The sequence below is a fragment of the Colius striatus genome, chromosome 10, assembly GCF_028858725.1.
Source record: "Colius striatus isolate bColStr4 chromosome 10, bColStr4.1.hap1, whole genome shotgun sequence".
Taxonomy (NCBI): Eukaryota; Metazoa; Chordata; class Aves; order Coliiformes; family Coliidae; genus Colius; species Colius striatus.
This window is the reverse complement of record NC_084768.1, coordinates 31198382-31213170: the sequence shown is the minus strand read 5'-3', so window position 1 is coordinate 31213170 and position 14789 is coordinate 31198382. Positions and strand designations below refer to the sequence as shown.

Below are 14789 nucleotides of genomic sequence, written 5' to 3'. Positions count from 1 at the left end.
AGCGTGAAAAGTTACAAACGTGGTTTATTCACAAGAGTTCACCAGGACAAAGTGGTCTGAAAACCAGACAGGGAATCAAACTCAAAATTACCCCCTCTGCAAAGTGTCCTGTCTCAGACATCTGGATTGCCTTTATTAGTTACTTCAGAACAACCCCACCAAACTGTGTGAGCACCTCCCCTTTCTTCTTGCTAACTCTCCTTGTTTAAATCCTGAATCTGGATTGCCGTGATCAATAGCAGGCACTTGTTAACATGCAGAGTTTAGCTGAAGCAGACAAGGCTTTTGTGGTATTCAAAGCTTTCTCAGATGCATGGTGCATTAGGATCAGTGCTCAGATATCTGGCCACAAGGAACTTCACAGAGCCCCGTTAGTTTGCTCTCTGCTGAAGAGCCGCTCTGCTTCATCTTGCCTTATTCTTGTGCAAAGCCCACGTCTCTGACAGCGCACTGCTAGAAAGGGACAGCCTGACCTTTGAGGCATTACTACCACATAAGGATGGTGGAGTGGTTAGAGGTAGCTGGGAGCCAAGGAAGTAATGCTGATGCCTCATCTCCTTGTCTCAGCCTGGTAGCTGCTTACAGACAGTGACTCAGGGTCTGCCCCTGCTGCGGGCTAACCCCGAGCTGACGCAGGAGCAGATGGCATTAGCCACGTGCTGGCTGAGGACCAGTCATGCAAACAGGAGCGTTACAAGGATATTTCTCTAATAGTGTCTACTTTCTAATAGTATTCCCAGACTTGCAAACACACATGAGTCAAGGCCAGGAGCTAAGAGGGTCAGCTTCGGGTCGTTGATTGTGCCGCTCGAAAGGAATCTTTAACCTTCAGGACTGTGTTTGTATAAGCAAGGTTCATCTCTCTCCCCTAATTCAGGCACATGGGAAAGCTGAGGCCAGAGCCTAATACTGTTAACTAGCATAGCAGATAAATCTCCATGGGAACAATTAGTATTATCTACACTTGATAAACAGTCTCATGCTAAATCTATGTCCCAAAGGGTGTCATATTCTACTTTTAACAGATTTAATTAAAGTAGGTATTGTTCTGACAATGAATAGTGAGGCACAGGCAGGACTGGTGCTTTTCTTCTAGTAGAGGGTGAACTGAGACCTCAGGAATTTTCATTGCTACCAAAGCAATAATGAAGGTTTGAGTTCTCCTTGGGGAATGTTCACGGCTCCTTCTTGTCCAGAGGATAAATCCCTTGTTGAATGTTGCCCAGCAGTTACAGTGGATCAGAGGCACTATTGCATTTCTATGCCAGTGAGCTTGCAGGGAGCTGTTCTGGAGCTTTCATGGAAAGTGCAAGATAGATACAACCTTCTCCTTGGGGAAACTGCACTTGCCTGAGACACATTCTTCAACTTAAGAGCAGGACAGAGGATGTATTGGTTAAAGGCAGCATCACAAGGTATTGTACAAATGGGAGAAGGAACAGCACCACTTGAAAATGATTATGCTACAGGTTTGGAAATGGCCACTGAGAATGCTGGGCAGTGCCTTCTCACAGGGTGTGCCATGGAGTGTGCTAACGATGCCTGCCCACAAAACAGGCAGCCTCACCTACTTCTCCATCCAGTCTTTCTCTTTTCCAGTGTTAGACACTGTGTGCCTTTTCATCTTTTAGTTCAATATGTTCTTTACTGCCTCGAAATCAAGCAGCAGACCTTTCAGCAGTGACATTTGGTCCCACCTAGCTTTGCAAATCTGCTCTTGTGGGTAACAGCAGCACAAATGACATTTTACAGCAATCCATGGGCTAGTCAGCAATGTTTGGCAGTTCAGAGCCCTTGGGTCAAATTTGCTGCTGACTTAAATAGTTACCAGTGGGCCATGATGTAACCTGTAAGTAGCATTCCTGCTCGAGCTCCCAGGCACCTTCAGCAGCACACGAATGGCTGTTGCTGGGCTGTAAGGTTTGTGTGGAGGCCTTAACTAATGGTGCATGACATTTGAGAAGACAATGTGTTATGGCAGGTAAAGGCACGTAGAACTGCTGCAGCAGCTGTGAAAAGCAGGGATAGTGGAGAGTGCTTCGGGAAGGCGCTGCAAATGCCTGTTTCACTGTCTTTGGACACAAATTTCTGTGCATAGCAGTAAAAAGCATCATCTGGTGTCAAGGCTGAATCGTGGCCAGTTCCAGTGCAGAGGAAGCAGGGAAACTCTGAAGTGCCTGCCATCTCATCTGCCTCCTCTTGCTCCAGGAGATCAACGATATCCCCAGCAGATGCCTCATGTGCAGGCAGTCGGTGGGCGAGTGTCTTCCCTAGAGCACACACAGAAGCAATTGGTAGTAGCTTTATGAGGAAAGAATTCCTAATGAGAAATCTCATCTGAGAGGCAACAGAACTCTTTGTGGGCTTTGCATCCTTCCAGCATAGCTCTTAACGTTGGAAGTTTGGTTTTGCTCAGGTCTGTGCTGGAGCGTATGAAGAGCGATCCCACTGCTCCCCCAGGACACCCCCTGATTTCCTCTCCTGTGGAATATCTGGACCCATACTATTGCAATGTCCTTGCAAGGGGTAGTGCTGGCACAGACAAGAAAGCTGCTAAGATGACTTGTCTAAGCACTCCTGTGTTTATTGTGCCTACTTCTGTGTCAGAGCAGAGTGAAACCTGCCAACTGAATGTCTGATTTTCCAGCACTATAAGCATTTCTTCATTTTACCTGTTTCATTCACTTTAGCACCCATCTGATACACATGTCTTTAGGGGGAGGGATTAAAGCCCAGGAGAAAATAAGAGGAGTCACAGCAGAGAACAGCTCCCTCCAACCATCCTACCTCTGACAGCCTTTCCTGCACACAGGGCAGCCAGCAGGAGCTGTATCACTGCAACCTCTGTTATTTTGGTACTGGGTACTTATTTTTGCAGTTCATCCATGAAGACTGAAGTGTGTCAACAAATGAGATTAATTGCATCTCTTTGTTGCTGGCTCCTCACTGCTGCCCCATTACCTGTTGGGAGCTTCTTCTCAGCAGCAAAAAGAAGCTGGGGCTCTTCTCCTCTCCCAGCCTCCGTGCAGAGTGACCTGAAGCAGCGTGCTGTGGGTATCACCGCTTGGATAATACAAAAGCAGAGCTGCAAATTGCAGGCCTGGCCTGATCCCTGTGCTCTGCTGTCCTTCAGATCTCTTTCCAGGGCCTCCCTCCTCCTCCCCGCTCCAGCACTAAATATTAGAGCAGTGCTAATCAGCTGCCCTTGTCACAGTGAGCTGGCAGCTTGCTGCAGATTTTTGCCACCTGCTAAAAAGGTGACTTGGAAGGAAAGTTTGGTCCCTCCCTTGCTGCTTGTGTCAGCTTGAGCAGCGGGCTCAGCTGGTGAAAAATGTGTTTTACTTCAAGTAATTTTTCTTTCACAGAGCTGTCTTCTCTCTCTCAAGGCCACTGTTGGAAAGAGCACGTTTTACTGTATGGTCTCTGCCTGTAACACGTAATAGCTGCCATGGTTTAACATGCTCCAGCTCTGCCATTGCCACTTTTTGGCATGCTGTGTCTCTGCATCACTATCAGGCATCCAGCACTCCCCTGCCACACTGGACAGTTGCCCGGTGGAAGGAAACCAGCTGGTTTGTCACAGCTGGGGCACAACCTCTGATCTCTCTGGTTCTCTGCACCCCATTTGTCTCTGTCTCCAGGAACTGTCTAAGTCTGTGGCTTTGCAGAGGCAGTGCCCAGGGTTTTGGGGTACAGGGGTTGTTCCAGCAGGAGCAGGATTGAGGTTCCAGGGCAGATGGGCTCTTTAATGTGGTTAGTACAGTGGTGCCCATGGCCGCTGTGCCTTGGGGGAGATGAGGGCCCTACATATCTGCAGCAGGGCACTGAGAAGTGTCATTAGGTGAGGGGCCAACGGGCCCAAGGGGGGAAATCTCTGTCCTGCCCTGGCCTGCCCAGCAGCCCCTCACTGAGAGCACAGCAGGGAAAGGCAGAGCGATCTGCCCATGGCTGCCACGGCACCAGCAGCTGTTGTCATGGCAACGGGGTGTCACACCTGCAGAGCCCCTGTCTCGGGTACCAATTCGTGAGCCCTGTGCAGGATTTGTCAGATCATTGGTGAGAAATGTAACCTCCTCCAGCCACCTCGCTGGGAGGGGGATGCTCTGCATCGCCCATTCGATCAGGCATCAGCTGGTAGAGACACAGGAGTGACACAGATTTAAAGCAGACGGGGTTTTACACCAAAAGCATATTGTGTGTTGTAGCCTCGTGAGACGAGAAACAAAGCCCCATTCATCTCCACGCGAGGGCAAAGCACAGCCATCTGGATTCCTCCCCCCAAACTGGCGCTGAAAAGCAGCGTGTGTGGCACCACCAGCCTCACCACTGGTGCCGGCCACCCGGGTGCCGCTGAGGTGACCTCCCCCATCCCAGCTCCAGCGCTGCAAGGCACAAGGAGCACAGCAAAACCCTCTGCTGGGGCTTTTGGTTCTTTAACTGAAAATGTATGGCTGCTTATGAAGTGCACAGTAGCTGAACCACCTGAGGGAGGGCCCAGAGCCAAATTGTCATCTCTAATGCTGCTATTTTGAGCGTGAGTTTTCATCAGCAGCTGTCGGCTGCATGAGCATGTCCTTTTCCCGTTTCAGATCCTGTACAATAGCCAGAGTGTGGAGGTTGATGGCCACTCCATGAAGAAGCTCATAAGTGACCTCCAGCCAGACACGGACTATTCCTTTGTGCTGATGAACCGTGGGAGCAGTGCTGGGGGGCTCCAGCACCTCGTCTCCATCCGCACCGCTCCCGACGTGTTGCAAAGCAAACCCATCGCCACAAACAAGTACATCCAGGAGGGAAAATTCACACTCAGCCTTCCCAAGGTCCAGACCACTGTGCCAGTTAGGTAGGTGCCGTGCCTGGGTGGAGAAGGCAGGGTGGGATGCTGCAGATGAGGGGGGAAAGGCAGGGCAGACCTTTGCCAACCTGTGGGTTTTGTAACCTGGGAGTAAATTTGCGAGCAGGCTGTGGTACAGAGCCAGGCGTTTACCTGTAACGTGGGATCATGCTGCTGCTTCTTTCTGAGCAAATATTTGCATGCAATAAAATTAAGACAATTCTCTGACAGTTTGCCCTCACCCTGGTGGGTATACTCCAGATGCTGCCAGCAAAAAACACAGTTGAGGATCAGGAGGGACTTTCTCTGACACTGTATAATATCCTTTAAATAAATAATGCCTAGAGCCTCCAGGAGATTAAAAAAGCGAGTTTGTGGAAGTTTGATTCGTTACTGTGGTATCCTTGTGCTGAAGCTGAATTCCCCCTGGGTTCTTGCTACAATCTGATTATATAAATGTCCTTCTTGCAGCTCCTACCCCACCCTCTGGAGCGCAGCCTGTAGATCTTCATTAACCTAATGAGTGCTAACGGGAGTATTGTCTTCTCTGGTACAGCTGGAAAACCATCCCCTTCCTTACCGAACCCTTTTGCTGCTTAGAGGGCAGGGAAAGGAGCAGGTTGTCCTTGGGAGGCACATGGTGCGTGTTGCTCAGTGACTGCTGGCCAGAGAGGTGACTTCAGGCTCAGTGCCTGTGCTGTCCTTCCTTCCCAGGTGGTACTACATCGTGGTTGTGCCAGCGGACCAGAGCACCAGCAACCCGACTGCTCGGTGGCGGACACCTGATGAGATGGAGCTGGACCAGGTAGGAGTCTGTAGCAGGTGCTGGGGTGGAGGTTGCTCCCAGGTTGCCCAGCACACTTTACCCAGGCCTCCCAGCAACAGCACGGGTGCAGGCTGTACCTCAGAGATGAGGGGCTGTGGGACATGCAGTCTACTCTGCCTCTTTTTTTTGGCTGGTGACAGCGTGTGGGGAGAGGGAGCCACCTCCCAGAATGTGCCCCATTAGGAGACCACACTGGAATGTCTCAGAGTTCTGACCAGGACAGGTCCTGTCTTGGGTTTTACACTCTTTGCAGCATTTTTCAGCTGAAGCAACCCTGCTGATTTCGAAAACTAGCTAGGAGAGAAAGGTATTGTTTCCAGTTTATTAAGCTGTTCTGTCAGGAGGCTTTTCCCTCTCTGGAAACAATCTAAGCCTGCAGCTTGGAGAAAGAGTTTGCTCTGGTATCTAACAAAACCTGCAAATCTCCCTTCACACTTGCTTATTAAAGACTTTCAGCACTCAGCAGCCTGTTTACCCCAAGATGCTGCTTATTCTGTGCAGGAGCACTCCAACACCAGTAGTGTGGTACACGTGTGGGTGTCAGGAGAGTCCCACACACGGGGTTTGTGAGCTCTTTGTTCCCTGTACACACACCATCCTCTAAGAAATCACACACAGAATGGCCCACGATGAGAATAAGGTTGCAAGCTTGAAGCACTCAGAAATTACCACATGTTAGAAACTGTAGTTCAGCCCTTGCTTGTCATTAATCTTTAATTAGGTGGTTGCACAGTGTTTTCCATGGGGTCTTAGCTCACGGCGTGTATAGGTGGGTCTGTTCTGCACATGAAGCACAATTGTGTGATGGAGAACCATCAACTGTAGGTCTCCTGCGTCATTACATTGCAGAAGGTTGGAACATGGCACAAGTAAAAGGCTAGGATGGGAAAGGGTGGTTTGGTCTTGAGCTTTAGCTGGTAGAGAACTGGTTTCTACCTCTCTTTCACCCAGCCCCAGGCAAATGATGTAAACCAAAGTTTTCATTAGCAGCCACTGTCTTGCGTGTTCTGTGTTTTTTGGAGTGGTTGGTTTGAGATCCCAAAGCCTCAGTTGCAAAGCCTGAGCATCCCCAGCTGCAGAGAAAGTCAATAAGGTGCTGGATACAGTCAGTAGTACGAAACAATGCTAAGGTTTCTTTAAAAACAAAACAAGACACTGTCTTTTCAGCCTGACATTCAAAATTAGTGGCCATTTTTGTTACATTAATGTCCCTGCACGTCTGTTCTCCACCTGTAAAATTAGGATAATCACCTTCATCTCACCTCACACGGGTGTGGGGAAGATAGATGGTTGTTTGTGAAGCACTTGTAATATTATAGTGATCAGCACCATGGAAAAGCCCATGAGGAAATTATTAATTTTGTCTTCAGAGCTGGATTTGAATAGTAAGCAATAAACAAGGCCTCAGGCTGCATAATGCAAAGGAGAAAACAAAATGTGGAATAGCTGCTCTTTGATTAAGCACTGCCTGTCCTGTGTATTGAACAAAGCAGGGGAGTTGCAGAAAAGATAGTATGTGACCATGCAGTCAGGGATTGGAACACAATGCCCATACGTAAGGCAGCTGAATTCATTTTGCACAGGCAATGTTAATTGCAAGCCTTGCATTCTGTTCATACAGTTCCTTTGGTATGTGTTACATATGCAAGAGGCAGCAGCATCCAGCAACCTCAATCTCAGCTGCAGCCCTATGGTTTCATGCCCATGCACATACAGCTGTGCTTTCTGCCCCAAAGAGCTCAGCTGTTATTTCAGCCGAGATACAAGAGATGTGTGTAGGGAGCAAACTCCATGGACTGTCTTTCTGCCTTTTCCCCTTGTGGTTAAAAGGATATTTGTGAAACTGAGACATCTCCATCCTTTTCCCACTTTTTTTGGTGATATTGCAAAGACAAGCTATAGCTTTCCTGAATTGCCCCAACGTGAGCATTCATAAAAGGGCAAGGATGGACGGTGGAGGGGAAAGAGCTGACGGTGCCTTACCCAGCTGCTCCTCCTCAGAGAGAGTGAGCTCAGCTCAGCAGTGTGGCTTTGTGTGCACACCACTGCCCTGGCCCCAGTGTCGTTCCCTGCCTGCCCTGACAGTGCTGCACAGATACATTTGGGTGTGAAATGTATTTCATGCCTCTTTCTCCATTTTTAAATTAAAATTTCTGTTCCAGGCCTGATATTCGGTTTTATTCATTAGGAAAAAAACCATCTTTAAACATCTGAGAGTCTCTTTTAGCGGTGTAATTGAATTTTTGTGTGTTTATATCCTTTTTCATGAATTTGTGGCTAACTATGAAATTTGCCATTTTTACTCTGATCATCCCATGAAATCTGTTATCATGGGCTGTGATTTGCACAGAGCTCTGCCTGCAACCCAGCAGCAGGTGAAATATCAAGGCACTGATGGAAGGGAAAGGCACAGCAAATGTCACTTCTTCCCTGTACATCAGCATCAGCTGTAATTCACATCCAGTGTCCAGGGAGGGTGTGAGTGTCTGTCCAGAACGATGTTTGTGCTGCAGAACGTGGCCCAATTCCCTCACAGTCCATTGGGATCATAGAAACCTAGAATCATAGAATGGGAGGGGTTGGAAGGGACCTTTAGAGATCCTCCAGTCCAACCCCCCTGCAGAAGCAGGGTCACCTAGATCAGGTCACACGGGAACATGTCCAGGTGGGTCTTGAAGCCCTCCAAGGAAGGAGCCTCCACAACCCCTCTGGGCAGCCTGTGCCAGGGCTCCCTCACCTCAACAGGGAAAGAGTTGTTTCTTATGTTTAAGTGGAACTTTTTGTGTTCCAGCTTCATCCCATCACCCCTTGTCCTGTTGCTGGCTACTATAGAAAAAAGGGATGTCCCAACCTCCTGACACCCACCCTTTAGATATTTATAAATGTCAACAAGATCCCCCCTCAATCTCCTCTTCTCCAGACTAAACAGCCCCAGTTCCCACAGCCTTTCCTTGTATGAAAGATGTTCCAGTCCCCTGAGCATCTTGGTGGCCCTGCGCTGGACTCTCTCCAGCACTTCCCTGTCCCTCTTGAGCTGAGGAGCCCAGAACTGGATATGTTAACTCAGGGTGACAGGCGCAGCCAGGCTGTCCCAGCCCCAGCATTCACCCTGTCAGCCTCCCAGGGCTCAGGACTGCCCCAAAGCTGGGCTCCTGGAGGAGGTGCTTGCGGTGGGGGTCTGCAGGCAGGTGCCACAGCAATGCCTAAAGGGATAACGCACCCCTCTGGTTTGAGATCCTGAAACCCCAGTTGCAAAGCCTAAGCATCCCCAGCTGCAGAGAAAGTCAATAAGGTGCTGCCACATCCAAAACTAACCTGGTATCTTCACCTCCCTTCCCTTCCACTGAGTCCTACAACCGGTAAGGTGACAGTGTAAGGCGGCGTCACGTTGGGCGAAGCAATAGTGATGCATCTCGTTTGTCCCCAGCTGCTGGAGGCCATAAACCAAGGGAGTCAGAGCAGGCGCCAGCGACGCCAAGCAGACAGGCTCAAGCCCTACATTGCTGCTCAAGTGGATGTGCTGCCCGAGACCTTCACCTTGGGAGACGAGAAGAACTATAAAGGTTTCTACAACAAGCCCCTGTCTCAAGACCTGAGCTATCGCTGCTTCGTGCTGGCCTCGCTGGAGGATGGAGACACGGTAAGGTGCTGGTGCAGGGGGCACAGCCTGGCCTGGCAGAGCTGAGGCGAGCCCGGCACGGGCAGGGACAGCAATTACCACCAGCTGGGATGATGGAGTTTTCTCTGAAGAGAGGAGAGTAAGGCTGCATTGCTGGTCACAGCAAGCTGAGGCAGCCGTGGGAGTTGAGTTGATAGATGGTGTTTTTGGAGGGAAGTGGCACGTATGTTTGACATAACAGATGAGAGTGGAGGGCAGTGTCAACACAAGCATTCTATGCAAGCTTGGCTGTGGCTTGCTGGGCTGTGCCCGGAGCAGAGCTTGACACGTGGTTGAGATGGGACAGGTTCTCATTCTGCTTTGGTTCGAGTGACTGTGGAAAACAGCCCCTTGAAATCCTGCCCTGCACAATGGCTGCTGAGGCTCTGTGGTGAACAGGGTGCTCCCCTGCAAAGCTGCCTTCACAGGCTCCTCTGTGGCCAGAATCTCCCCTGCAGATGGTGTGTGGAGAACCCAAGCTGCCCCCCAGAGCAGCTGTCAGAGGGGCAGAGCTGCACTCTCGCCTGCTGCGTCGGGATTCTCGCTCCCGCGTCTCTCCTCGCTAGAGGCAAATGGGCAACGCCTTTGTGGCGGCTCACAGCCAGGCACACGGGCCTGGGCACGTGAGGGGGAAGGGAGCAGCTGATGCAATAGGCAGGGAGCAGCAGGGAAACCTGTGCATCAGTGTCCGACTGTAAACACGGGGGCAGGAGCAGTGGTGGTGGCAGCAGCAGTGGCCGGTAAGTAATGGGAATAATAGAGATGCACAGAATCCTTTGGTTGGCTCCCTCCCTCAGCCTCATTTGCTTGTAATGGCTCATTAGGGCTGATCAAGTTCTTCATTACTCATCCAGCTCACGTGTTCTTGTGGTGAGGTGTGCACGCTGGTGAGGGAAGGGGAGTTACAGGTTAACAGCGAGGTAAGGCAGAGGCCTGAAGGTGTGCTATCCTGGCAGTCCCTCTCAAGAAGAGATGGCCTTAATGACTTGATCCTAGACTATCATCATCACCTCCTCCCTAGCATAGATCTGCCACAGCCCTCCAATAAACAACCACCCAGCAGTTGTTAACACCCTGCTCCCAGGGGCCACCCTTCTGCTTGGCATCCGTTCCCATTTGAAGCATGAGGTGCTCTGGCCAAGCCTCTGCACCTTTTCCCCCACTCTGAAATTGCTGCTATGTCTCTAGTGTCAGCAGGTCAGCATAACGTTGCCATTCTTCAAAAGCAAAGGGGAGTGTGGTTGAAACAGCATTTCTGAGAGCAGGGGCACCTGCACCTCACTGTCTGCCTTGGGGACTGCCACTGGGGTAGCAGTCCTGATGTGCTTCTGTCTTCTCCTGGAAGGAGACATCTCCAAAGTGTGTCTGCAAAAGTAGGAATCTTTGCCCCTCACACAAAAGCTTTGGAAATAGGCACAGGTGTTACCTTGCTGCACAGATCAGCATGCTGCTTCCCCCCACACCTAATGCAGCTTGACCTTTCTGGGTAGTCTTCCTCAGAGAGTAGCTGCTTGCCTGTGAGTAAGGGAGCCCCAAGCCTGCTGGCTCATCCACTCACCACTTGATGCAGCATCCTCTTGTCCCTGCCATCCTCTTGTGTGTGCCATGCTCAGAGCTGTTGCTGACTCCCTGCCCTGTTGTTTGAACTGGATGAGAGGGCACCGGAGGAGCAGGCTAGCGGGTCGCAGTGATCCCGTGCAGACTTTCTCGAGGAACAGAGCTCAACCCAGCAGCCAGCAGCTATTTCAGGGTCAGCACCCCCCCCACCACCACCAAGCTCCCCCTCCAGCCAGTGGCTTCTCTGACCACTGATAAATCTGAGGAGAGCAGCTAGGATGCTGCAGCTGTGTGTGCTGCCAGAAGGATGTGACTGATAAGCTCACTTTCTGTTCTCCACACATGTTTGAAACCAGGCTGGCTGGGATCAAGGGCACCTGTGAGAGGAGATCAAGAGGTGCATTTGTGTGACACCAGCCTGCTTGATTTCTTTTTCCCCCCCTTTCTTCTCCTCACTTGCAGACAGCCATGAAGTGCATGTTTAAACTTTGACCTTAAGGCAGGTGATTTGTAGATCCACAGGCACCTCCTCAGTGACTGAAACTTTCTGTGGCAGGAGCAGAGTGTTTCTGGCTCCCTAATGCAGGCAGCAGGTGCTGCTCAAAAGTCAAAGGCACTGAACTGATACAGCTCTGGTCCTCTCTAATGGGGGGAAAGGATTTATTCTTTACAACATTTAACCCTCCTAACCCAGCGAGGCTGAGCTGTGAAGGGACAGCACAGCTCCATGAGCCTTAGCAACAACAGCAGCAAAGGCCAGCTGCCATGACATTTTCCTGCAGGAAGGGTTTGGGTCTCTGCTGATCCAGTCTTGCTGGTGGGGCTAGAAAGCAGTCCCTTCAGCTTACAAATCACTAGGCTACCAAATTGCAGAAGTCTCTGGAAAGGAACCCGTGAGCATGAGCCTCTTCCCAAGGTCTGTTTTTCCAGGCTGAGACATCAGGTAGAAAATGTTCTTGTCACTTCATTCCTTAAGAAAACCGCCTAGCCCAGCAGGGGTTTTCCTAATATAGCCCTGTCCTGGAGAGATGTGTTGATATCAGCACAGCAGGTATTATAAACCACTTAGGAATGATCAGCCAGCCCCACTGTGCAATTGGTTGGGATTCGAAAGCTTCTGATTTGGCTCCAAGAGAATCCAGAGCTGGCAAGTGGCTCTTGGCTGGGCTGCTCCAGTTTGGCACCTCAAGGCTGAGTCTGCTAGCCAGAAAGTTACTGGCAATGGAGTGTTTCACACCAGGAGGAGACTGTTTCCACAGCATAGCTTCCACTGGTGCCGAGGGAGGGAGGGTCCTGTGGTGTGCTGCTGGAGTTTGAAGAAGAGTGACTGTTCCTCCGTAGCCAGAGGCAAGGGGAAACCTCATGGTTTTGGGGATGTAGCTGTTGCTGTAGTATAATGGACACTTGCTTTTTCTCTCCCTCTCCTGTTCAGAAGAGATATGCAGCCAGCCCCTACTCGGATGAAATCGTGATGGAAGTGGCTTCGGCAAAGCAGCAGGATGAGCCAGAGATGCTGTGGGTGATGGGACCTGTCCTGGCTGTAATATTAATCATCATCATTGTCATTGCTATACTCCTCTTCAAAAGGTGAGAGCCAGTCCTGGATGTAGCAGTTACAGGAGGAACACTGCAGGTGATGGCACCTTCAGGACTCTCCTTGTTGCCTTCAGATATGGGGTCAACAGAAGGCTGCTTTATAAAGAGAGCATATGGGCTGGGTATGCAGAAGGTAATTAACATTGGCCCCTGGACATAACATTGGCCCCTGGACACAGAGCTGCTGTGGCATCTGGAAACACGTGAGCAGCGGGACAAAGGAGAGGAGCTTTGTCCCTAAAGTCAGTCTGACTGCTCTCGGGTCTCACAGCCTGGATTTGCAGCCCTGGGGACACCTGTAGTACTGTTTCTCTGTGGAAATCGCTTGCTTGATCCCTGGCAGGTGCCCCCACTGCTGTCAGTTTTGACTGGGGAACATGGTCGTGGTGGTCACAACAGGGCATGGATGTGATAGGCTGAGGTCAGAGTAAGAGCTTCCTTCTTGAGGCCTCTCAATTCTGGCTACCACATCAGGACCATCCACGCTCTGTGCTCCCTGCTGAAGCAACCACCTGCTTTTGCATAGCGGAGCAGCCCTGGCTAGAGCTGTAACTGTAGTGTGAGATGATTGTTAGTCCTCCTGAGGAGCCACAGGTTGCATTTGCATGTGTTCTGGTAGCCTGTTCAATTACAGCAGGTCATTCTCTATCAGCTCAGCTCCCAGGTTCTGCTCCTCCTGGACTCTCTATTTACATATGTATCTGTAGCTCGGGGAAGGGAGCTGGCTTTGTTGTCTGATTAAATGGAGCTCTGCTGTGCATGTGCAGTCAGTGCCTTTCTGTCTCAGTGATCATCTCCTTTCTTCTGTTTCTGCTCTTCCGTGGATCTAGTAAACAAGAAAGGTAGGAATCCATTTTATCTTCTTGTTTTGCTATCATTTCAAGTCTATTTCACTTTTTAAAAACCAAGCCTGAAACCAGTAAGGGGCATCTTTGTTTTTTCAGAGCATGGGGCATGCCAGCCCTGGGAGTTTACAAAGACTTTGTTTCCTCAAAGGTATCAGCAATTGTCAGCCTCTCACAGCTCTTAAGGAGACAGTTCCAACATTGCAATGAAATTAAACCCCCCCCAAAAATGACAGCACCAGCAGTTATAGGTGTTTCTTTGTTTTCTCAGTCACTTCAGACCGAGAGCTGTTGCATCAAGAGGGCAGGTGCATTCCTGCAGTCTAATAATGAAGCTTTGAGGGAATACCAGGCAATTGTAAGAAACAAAGTGTTTGCTGATCTTTAAGGAGAGAAAATGGCCCCAAGGGGGAATTCTGTTCCTGGGCCCCATAGACACAGTGCCCAGGTTGGCTCAGCTTTGCTTTGTCCCAGAGTCTGGTGTGAGTGGAGCCTGCTGTGTTCAGAACAAACTAGGCATTCATGTCCCTGCTGTGTCCTTGCTCTTGCATCAGCAGCATGTTCCCTTCCAGCACCATGAGCATGCTCAGAGGCTGTATTATCTTACAGTTTTTTGCTGTGCAGCTTCTCTTTGGAGGCATTTTGTCCCAAAGGTGTCTGCAGCATATTCACAGTGTCAAACCTACAATGGGAGTGACTCGAAGCTGTGTAGCAGTGGATAGTTTGGGATCTGGAGGCTTGTTTGTTGTCCTGTCCAGGCAGTTGTCCTGACTAGGCTAATGACAGAGACAAACATTAATTAGGTGCCTTACCCATTGCCCAGAAAAGCTGGGCCACTTTGCTGGAGGGTTCAGGGACTGGCACACAGTAGCACATGACACATCCTGCTGTGCTCCTGATAGGAGAAACACTGCTTTATTTGTTTGCCATATAATTGTCTTTCTATCAATGCCTTCAGTCCTTCAGCTCTTTTGTCTGGGTCCAGGCAGCTACAAGGCTTCTGAGATGACTCAGAGTGGTGTAAGACTCACAAGCTGGTCGTCCCCATTGAACAGCTCCAGTGTTTGATGCAGCCAGGAGCTGCAGATGGAGCTTGCTCACAGCCTGGGTGCCACAGCGGGGACACAGGTTTCACTCATGATTTATGCACTAGATTTTCCCTAATTGCTTCTCACTAGCACCAGCCCAACAGACACAGCTCCCTGTGGAACTGATAGTGCCCTGTGCCTGTGCAGAGCACTTCTGATCGTGTGGGGCTCAGGGTCACCACCATCCACAGACACAGCTGCTTCTGTGCAGAACCTGGCAGCCCTTCAGGGCGCTTCAGAATGCCTCACAAGAGGGTAGAAAGCAGAGCCTGGCTGCTGCCATTTGCAGGATGGTGCATGTGCAAGTGTTCATGCAGACTAGCAGTGATGCAGCTCCCTCTCTTCCAGAAAGCATCAGGTCAGCAGAGGGGTCCACCATCGGGCC

At 50.3% G+C, this 14789-nt stretch overlaps 1 protein-coding gene across 3 annotated transcripts in view; it reads left to right on the top strand.

Annotated features, from left to right (window-relative positions):
- Nucleotides 1-14789, top strand: part of PTPRF (protein tyrosine phosphatase receptor type F) — a 390398-nt gene that overhangs the window by 343599 nt on the left and 32010 nt on the right. For all 3 annotated transcript variants that reach the window (XM_062004246.1, XM_062004247.1, XM_062004245.1), the window contains 4 exons: nucleotides 4590-4843; nucleotides 5549-5639; nucleotides 9088-9300; nucleotides 12308-12462. In XM_062004246.1, the coding sequence (XP_061860230.1) occupies nucleotides 4590-4843; nucleotides 5549-5639; nucleotides 9088-9300; nucleotides 12308-12462 (713 nt within the window). The remainder of the gene's footprint in view (nucleotides 1-4589; nucleotides 4844-5548; nucleotides 5640-9087; nucleotides 9301-12307; nucleotides 12463-14789) is intronic.